The 9,497-nt window shown below is 37.0% G+C and overlaps 1 protein-coding gene and 1 non-coding gene across 2 annotated transcripts in view; one reads left to right on the top strand and one right to left on the bottom strand.

Annotated features, from left to right (window-relative positions):
* Positions 1 to 218: 218 nt before the first annotated feature.
* Positions 219 to 9,497, bottom strand: part of LOC105301918 (zinc finger protein 709-like) — a 92,198-nt gene continuing 82,919 nt past the window's right edge. Inside the window, exons 2-4 of the mRNA XM_023520264.1 lie at positions 4,440 to 4,566; positions 4,177 to 4,237; positions 219 to 3,776 (exon numbers count right to left, since the gene is read on the bottom strand). Of these exons, the coding sequence (XP_023376032.1) occupies positions 1,694 to 3,776; positions 4,177 to 4,237; positions 4,440 to 4,566 (2,271 nt within the window). The 3' untranslated portion in view covers positions 219 to 1,693. The remainder of the gene's footprint in view (positions 3,777 to 4,176; positions 4,238 to 4,439; positions 4,567 to 9,497) is intronic.
* On the top strand, positions 5,864 to 5,965 carry LOC111729300. The gene has a single exon (XR_002776178.1). It is a non-coding gene; the product is annotated as a U6 spliceosomal RNA (small nuclear RNA).

The following is a 9,497-nucleotide window of genomic DNA, read 5'->3' as shown; positions in this document are numbered from 1 at the left end:
ACCCATGCTAACGGCATGTGTCAACTTCCATATTTACACATATTATCTCATTACTAAAATGTTCTGGCAAAGTTTGTATGTCATTTCCTTCTTAAAGGTATCACACTGAGCTGACAGGAGATTTAGGTTTTAAGTCATTTGCATGTGAATATTAAATCACACTTTGATAGTCTCTGAATAATAATAAAAATAAAAACCCACCAAAACAATGCCCAAACTCATGACCACATATCGTTTATACAAAATGTTTAACAATTGCAAAAATGAAGATGAACCATAGGTATATCTATATCATTATGGGGGATCTTTCCTGTTAACCACAAGAATGCAGGACTTTCGTACTGTGCTCTATTTACTTCTACAGGCATGAAACAGTGTTTAAATATACTGCATGGTAAAAATTCCAATTATCAACACTGACACCATCACTCACTGAGGCTCCTACCCTGACAGCAAAGATATATACACACCCCAGCCTCCCTACTATCTCACATGTCAGTTTACATAATGACTTATTCCAAATAAATTCATATTGGAATTTACTTATTCCAAATAAATTCATATTGGAATTTTGGAAAATAATAAATGCTCTTATACTTGCCAACCCTCCCCCCAAAAAACTTTATCAGTAAGAAAGTTAGGATGTATACAGGGAACTAGGCATATCCAGGAACTGTCACTAGGCCAGTAGGAAAAGCCAAATACCAAACTGCCCTTTTTAAATGGAGCCTTAAAATGTAACAAATACAGTATTATAAAAATTGAACTTAATTACATATTTCAAAAACACTTCAACTTATTGATGGATCCAACAGACTTCAAAGGAAAAAGAGAAAATATTAACTGATTTAAGGAAAATGCAATACCTATTAATCTTATGTATTATACTTGAAAGATGACTCAGAATTATCTCACCTCAATAATCAGTTCATAAATTAGTAAAAATCTACATGCCAGTAATGCACTTTTGTAAAGAAGCTGGATAAACTCATTTAGAAATTTAGTAATAACTCTCACGTGAAAAGTTTTCTGGAACATTATACGTGGCTTAATTTCCATCAAGTTTTCTCATGATACTTATATTTTATTTGGTAAGTTTTCTCTTGTAAGGATGTGAATCAACTTAAGTCGTTCCCACACTGTTTACATTGGGGTTTTAACCAATGACCACTTTCATACCTTCAGAAAAATCTAGGATTAAAGCTTTCCTCACATTGCGAACATTCAAATGATGTGTCTACAGGGTGCATTCTCCTGTCTTCAAATGGTTTGTGACAAATAATGGCTTTACCAATGTTTACATTCATCTGGTTCTCTCCAGTGTTCTGTCATGCAGTCTGAGATAACCGAAATAATAATGCATTTCTGCATTTTGTACACTCACAGGTTTTCTCCACTGGGATTTCTTTTATGTATTTGGAAACTTAGATGAGAACTGAAAACTTTACCTCATTGCTCAATTCACAGGGTCTCTCCTATATTTATGTGTGTTGGTAAAAAACTGTTAAATCCATAGGCTTTACGTTCATAGTGTTTCTGAGCAGTATGAGTTCTTTGGAGTGTTTGTAAGGAAATGTAATCCCTGCAGGCTTTACCGCCTTTCTTACACAGACAGAACATCTCTGCAGTCTGATTTTATGTGTTTTGGAAGATAGCTAAAACACCTGAATGCTTTACTATATTTTTCACATTCTTAGGGTTTCTCTCCAGTGTGATTTATTTTATGTTTCTGTAGAGAACTGTGATAACGGTATACTTTAGTACACTGCTTACATTCGTAGGGTTTTTCTCCAGTGTGACTTCTTTCGTGTTTTTTTAAGAAACGGGACTCTCTGAAGGCTTTACCACACTGTTTACATTCGTAGGGTTTCCCTTCAGTGTGTATTCTCTCATGTCTTTTAAGATAACGGAGACAACTGAATGCTTTAGGACACTGCCTACATTTATAAGGTTTCTCTCCAGTATGAGTTCTTTCGTGCGTTTGTAATTGACAGTAATCTATGTAGGCTTTTCCACATTCCTTACATTTATAGAGTTTCTGTTCAGTGTGCATTCTCATATGTTTGCGAAGAGAACTAGGAAAAGTGAATGCTTTACTACATTGCATACATTTATAGGGTTTCTCACTAGTGTGAATTCGCTCATGTGTTTGTAATTTACAGTAATCTCTGTAGGTTTTTCCACATTCCTTACATTTATAGAGTTTCTGTTCACTGTGCATTCTTTTATGTTTACTAAGAGAACTTGGACAAATGAATGCTTTAGTACACTGCTTACATCCGTAGGGTTTCTCTCCCGTGTGAGTTCTCTCATGTGTTTTTAAGTAATGGAACTCTCTGAAGGCTTTACCACATTGCTTACATGCATAGGGTTTCACTCCTGTGTGAACTCTTTTATGTTTGAGAAGAGAACTTGGGAAACTGAATGCTTTATTACACTGCTTACATTCGTAAGGTTTCTCTCCAGTATGAGTTCTCTCGTGTGTTTTTAAGAAATGGGACTCTCTGAAGGCTTTACCACACTGTTTACATTCATACGGTTTCCCTACAGTGTGTATTTTTTCATGTCTTTGAAGGTTACAGAAAAGACTGAATGCTTTAGTACATTGCTTACATTTATAGGGTTTCTCTCCAGTGTAAGTTCTTTCGTGTTTTTGTAATTTACAGTTATCTATGTAGGCTTTTCCACATTCCTTACATTTATAGAGTTTCTGTTCAGTGTGCACTCTCATATGTTTGCGAAGAGAATTGGGACAACTGAATGCTTTAGTACACTGCTTACATTTGTAGGGCTTCTCTCCAGTGTGAGTTCTCTCATGTGTTTTTAATAAATGGGACTCTCTGAAGGCTTTACCACATTGCTTACATTCATACGGTTTTTCTCCAGTGTGTATTCTTTCATGTCTTTGAAGATAACGTAGACAACTGAATACTTTAGTACACTGCTTACATTTATAGGGCTTTTCTTCAGTATGGATCCTTTTGTGTGTTTGTAATTTAAAGTAATCTCTGTAGGCTTTTCCACATTCCTTACAATTATAAAGTTTCTGTTCAATGTGCTTTCTTTCATGTTTGGAAAGAGAACTGGGACAAATGAATGCTTTAGTACACTGCTTACATTTGTAGGGTTTCTGTCCAGTGTGAGTTCTCTCGTGTGTTGTTAAGCAACGGGACTCTCTGAAGGCTTTACCGCACTGTTTACATTTATAGGGTTTCCATCCAGTGTGTATTCTTTCATGTCTTTGAAGATAACGGAGAAAACTGAATGCTTTAGTACATTGCTTACATTTATAAGGTTTCTCTTCAGTATGGATTCTTTTGTGTGTTTGTAAGTAAGAGCGATCTCTATAGAATTTACCACATTGTTTACATTCATAGGGTTTCTCTCCAGTGTGAGTTCTTTCATGTCTCTGTAGACGACTGAGACAACTGAACGCTTTAGTACACAGCTTACATTCATAGGATTTCTCTCCTCCATTGTGATTTTGTTCATGTTTTTCAAAAATTTGGAGATAGCTGGGAGCTCTCGCACTCGCCTTACATCTACGTGGCTTCTCTCCATGTTTCTGATACTCATTGGGATTGTGTCCAGTGTGACATCTGATGTGCCTATTAGACGATGAATGCTGTATGAAGCCTTCTCTTTGCACACTGTATTCCCATGGTTTTACTCTCGGCAAAGTTTTCTTCTTCGGACTGAGATTTGAAATAAGGCTGAGGTTTTCCTCACACTGACCACTCGCTTCACTTTCATAGATTCTCTCTTCTATATGACTTCTGTGAAAATTAAGATGAACATTGTTCGTGATTTCTCATTAATATTTTAGCATTTTGTAGAATATTTGAACTACATTTTTATGATTTATAGCAAAAGTATAGGTTTTCTGGTGCCTAAATTGGCTGAATTAAAGATACTAAATTTTCCACAAGAGAACTTCACCCTTATAATTATCAAAACTGTGATATTCTCATATAGGGTTTATTAATACTATTTCGTAGTGAACTATTTTGCAAACGCAAACCATCTATATCATATATAAGAAAGTAATTTGATAAAAAAAATTTTGAGAATCATAAATTTGAAGAAAGGGTTCTTTTGTTTGCTTCTTTTTAAAATTTTGTAGCATACCAGGACGCCCACACATAACATTAGCTTAATATTGTGCGTGTGACTCACCTTAGTTTTCTTCCCTGGTTTTTGTACTGATCTTCAATGTCATAATCTTCCATTCCTTTTCCTAAAAGCAGACCCCCCCAAAAAATTCCAAAGTATTAGAAATTATGGGAAAATTATTAGATTTTAATTCTGTGGTGAGCTATGACCATCCCCAGTTTATTTATCAGTGCCCTGCATTTCGACATTCCACGTCTTAGAACGATGCTGATAAGCAACTAACACCTCACCTCTAATTAACAAGGTGAAGATGAAGTCACGCATACCTACTGAGGCCAGGTTCTCGAAGGTTTCCCGCATCACATCTCTGTAGAGTTTCTTCTGCGAAGGGTCCAGTAAAGCCCACTCCTCCGGGGTGAAGTTCACAGCCACATCCTCAAAGGCCACTGAGTCCTACAACATCCCAAATATGTGTACAGTAAAAGTTGTAAGACTTACAGCACTTGACACCTATAATCCATGTACAGAAAAGATACCTATGATTCCATCATCACCAAACATTTCTTTTATAACTTGATCATCAAAAGCTTGCACTTACTTCCTCATTATTTTAACAGCACCACAAATTATAATACATTTTTACTGTGATCACATTACATCCTATTTTTCCCTAATGGCAGGGTCCACAGCATGCTGGGAAATGACAGAAATGCTATAAATATGAAAAGAAAATTATCATTTTAAGACCATCAATTTCTTATAGAAAAATTCTTTCTTCTCCTTCCTTATTCCCCACCATTTACAGCATTCCGTGAAGCGGTGGGTCACTTCTGCATGCGGTTTTAATAAAAACGTAGTGAAGAACTGGAAGCTTTTATTCTACCCCCATTACCAAACATGCGAGTCCAGGAGGCCTGTGGAAATCCAACTTTTAATAAACCCCAGCTGGCTAAATCATCTTACAGTTGTTTAGACCATTAAAAGTATAGGCATACTATTTAATATTTTCCTTAACTTTATGCATTTTCATCAACATCAAGACAAGAACTTCCACCAGAAAAAAACCTTATGACTTACTAAGAGGCTTGGGTGATGGTTAGCATCTTGTAGCATTAAAGTATTTTAATTAAGGTATGTATATAGGTTGTTTAGACATACTGCTATTTCACACTTAATAGACCACAGTAAAGTATAAACATACCTTTAACATACACTGGACATCCAAAACATTCATGTGACTTACTTTATTAATATTCATTTTATTGCCATGGTCTGAAATCACACCTGCAGTATCTCTGAGCTATGTCTGTCATGAGATGCAACTGGCTAAATGAAAATATTCTTGCTGGGAAGCATTGCTATTATCTTGTGTAATATTTATCACAAACTCAGTTCTTCCTTTCTCTCTCTGTAGGATTTTATGATCTAGACAGTTATTTTGAACTTACAGCTCAGATATTAGGACCAAGGCATGACAACTTACACCAGAGAGAAACCCTATAAATGTAAGCACTTACTTCTTCATTATTTCAGGTGCCTCAGGGCTGCTTCAAGCCTATTTTTGGCACACACAGGCACACATGCGAGATAATAATTTGGTCTTGCAAAAAAGAGCACACTGACGTTAATAGTCGATCCTTAGCCCTGCTGACACTGAAGAACAGGTTAATAGCTGCAGATCGCAAGAGACTTTGTTCACATCCACAATGGCTTGATGGTGAATTTGCCTTTGATTATAACCTATGCAAACGTACGCTCACTTCGGCAGCACATATACTAAACTAGGAACAATATAGAGAAGATTAGCATGACCTCTCCTCAAGTATGACATGCAAATTCATCCCATACTTTAAGGATAGAATAGAAAAGTAAAAATAGGTAAAGGTGCCAGCAGTGCTTTCTTCCAAAAGAATATTTAAATGTCCAGTCTCTAATCAGGAAGAAGCGTTTCCTGACCAGCCGCTCTAGAGGTTGACCTTCCTTCTTCTGTCATTGCCAAGCTCCCCCATGGAGTAAGGAGCATGATTGCTCAACCCCAGAGCATAAGAATTCTTCAGCAGAAGACATCAAACATGACCAATTGGGTATGAAAGGGTTTATTGCTACCATTATTGAGTCTCTAGGGAAAGTAAGGTAGGACTCTCAAACAGGCATAAAATATAGAGAACTAGAAAATGTACAGAGACTTGTTTTGTATTACGGTTAGGAGGTGGACTAAGGTGAGCGTTCACACACAAAGGTGGGAGCTTGCATGGATTTTAATCTCTGCTACCACAAAGGAGAGAATACTAAGGTTTTCTTATCACCTTGTACAGATGTGGGGCATAAGGCAAAGAAGGAGGGATGAGGCTCTAAAGCTGTCAGCAGTCAGTGCTAAAAAAATGGAGTCAGAGACTTCTGGTTTCTGGTCTGGCATTTGAGTAACTTAGAAGCTGTCATTCTCTACCTCCTTATAAAAAAAGCAAAGAAATAAATTTATTTTCTTATGTACATCAGAGTATTTAGATTGCAGGATAACCCAGTGTCTCCATAACTAAGAAAGAGACAACAAAACTGGGCATTCTGAAACATACTCCAGACATTCAATTCTACTTCAGCAGTCTCATGCAAAGACAAAAAGAACAAAAAAGACACAACACAATACCCATGAGCCATAGGATAACACGCTTTACACAAAAGGTTTAAAAGCACATTACAAGACTATATGAAGGAAAAGACAAAAGAACAGAAGAAAGTAGTGAAGTACCAACACTGAGATTTTCCTAAATTTAACGAGAGGCAGCACACTATAGATGCAGGAAGCTCAGAGAACACTCAATATTATAAACTAAAGTGCAGGACCAAGTATGTCATATACAAACTAGACAAAATTCAATATGAAGAGAATATATTGAAATAGGTGAGAAGAAAAAAGCACCTTGGTCATTAAAAAATAAAGATTAGAATTGAATTAGGCTTCTTTTCAAAAACCATGCAAGCATAAAGAGTGAAGAGAAATATTTCAAGGTGTGAACGAAAAACACCACTCTCCCAAAACTGTGCCAAGCAAACGTGTCCTTCAAAAATGAATAAGAACTTTCTGAGACAAAGATTGCGGGAATTGCTCATTAGTACATCCACCTGGAAAACATTCAAAAAATTCATCAGAAAGAAAGAAAATGATAAAGGTGGGGAGTAACAAAAACATGAAGGTTAAGAAGTCTTTTATAGTTCTTAAAATTGATATAACAGATGACATTTTGCTGAAAGTAATCTTATCAACAATTTATTTGACAATTATAAGCTTATGGATAATTGACATAAATGACAACAAGATGACAGGGACAGAGGAGAAAACTGGGAGACACTATGAGGTACTTGCACAACCAGTGCAGTGGTGTACTATGACTTGACACAGGAGTTGACTTAGATGTAAATGTATAATGAAAACTGAAAAGCAACCACCAACATACTTTTTAAAAGTATGTGTAATTGATATCCTAAGATGGTAGAAAAAGAGAATCAGGTAAAATGCTCAATTAAAGCCAAAGAAGACAGAAAAAGGTAGAAAACAAAAAAGTAACAAAAACAAGGCCAACATAGACAAGAAGTTAAGGATGTCAGAAGCATAGTGGCATGACAGGCCCCTTGATCTCTCCCCTTGAGACTACAAGTTGAACAGCTATAATCCAATGGAAGATTTCCAGCCTAATACATAAACACTTCTGAGATCTGCTCAGCAAAGCGTCTGAAGGCAAATTGGACAAGCAAGGGAGGAGGAAACAGATTGCAGCATGTACTCTATGTAGCCCTGAGCATTTCTGCCTGAGTGATCAGCATATATTACTGGGGAACCCAGTGATCTTCAAGAGACAAAACACAGAGGTATGGCAGCTGTGCTCTAGCAGCTGCTACCATCAGGCAGAAAACGGAGACAAAGAGCCTGGCTGCCTCTTCCCACCGTCCCAGAGCTAGCAGCAGACCCCAGAGGAAGCTGCAGCAGTGAGTGTCAGGCTACAGACCAGGAAATCCAGAGCCCCAAGAACTGAGGAGACAGGTTCTGAGTGGCAGACACACACTGAGGCTGGTTCCATTGGCAAGGGTGGAGATAGAGAGGGAGGCAACTGAGGCCTGGTGGTCATCATTACTAGGAAAAAACAGAGCCACAGGCACACTGGCGGCCTCTCCCAACCCACCTCACACCCACCCATACAGGCTGATCCTGACACAGGTACCTGGGACACCTGAGGTAGCACTAAACTGCATCTAGCCACCTGGGCAGCACCAAAACTACAGGGGCTTCGCACAGGCTTGAAACTCCAAGCCCACCACATTCTCCCATGGGATGCAGCTCTTGGACCCAGACAACAAGATCACAGAGGAGACATACATCTCCCTAGGAAATAAAGGATATTTTTTTCTTTTGCTACCCAGCAAAGATCAGGAGGCCTGATCTTTTGCTACCCAGCAAAAATCAGGAGGCAGTACGGGAGGCTTGTGTGCCACTGACTGGAAAACAAAGGAAAAACCTTTTCTTATGAACAGGCTAAGGAGGCATTACTATTAATAATAAGATAATATTTTTAAAAGCAGAGTTCATTTAATAAATTTACAGGTGGAGAAATAGTCAGTCAAATATCCTGTATAACACCAAGGTAACGAGGTTCAGAAAGAATCTTTAAAATCTCCAGAAAATAAACTTGAAGATATGAAAAGAAATCAAGAGAAACATAGAAACAAATGATAATGACACTACAACATATCAAAACTATGAGACATGGCAAAAGCGGTCATAAGAGGAAAGTTCATATCATTACAGGCCTATCTCCAAAAAACAAGAATGAGCCCAAATAAACAACCTAACGTTTCACCTTTAAAAACTAGAAAAGGAAGAACAAACGAAGCCTAAAGTCAGCAGAAGGAAAGAAATCATCAAAATTAGAGCAGAAATAAATGAAAACAAAAGAATGATAGAAAAAATAAATGCAACAAAGAGCTGGTTCTTTGAGAAGAAGGTTAATAAAATTGACAAATCCTTGGCTAGAATCACTAAAGAAAAAATAGAAAGGACACAAATAAACAAAATCAAGGATGAAACAGGGAAATTACGACTGATATTACAGAAATACAAAGGATCATGCAAGAATAATATGAAAAAGTATATAACATCAAATTTAATAACCTAGAAGAAATGGACCAGTACTTAGAAAAATACAATCTTCCTAGACTGAATCAAGAAGAACTTTAAAATCTAAATAGACCAATCAGCAGTATAGAAATTGAAACAATCATCAAAAACCTACCAAAAAGAAAAAGTCCAGGACCAGATGGCTTCGCCATTGAATTCTACCAAACATTCAAAGAAGATTTAATACCTATTCTCCGCAAACTCTTTCAAAAAAATC

The sequence above is a fragment of the Pteropus vampyrus genome, unplaced genomic scaffold (genome assembly GCF_000151845.1).
Source record: "Pteropus vampyrus isolate Shadow unplaced genomic scaffold, Pvam_2.0 Scaffold255, whole genome shotgun sequence".
Classification (NCBI taxonomy): Eukaryota; Metazoa; Chordata; class Mammalia; order Chiroptera; family Pteropodidae; genus Pteropus; species Pteropus vampyrus.
The sequence above is the reverse complement of the archived record's forward strand: the minus strand, read 5'-3'. Positions and strand labels throughout refer to the sequence as shown.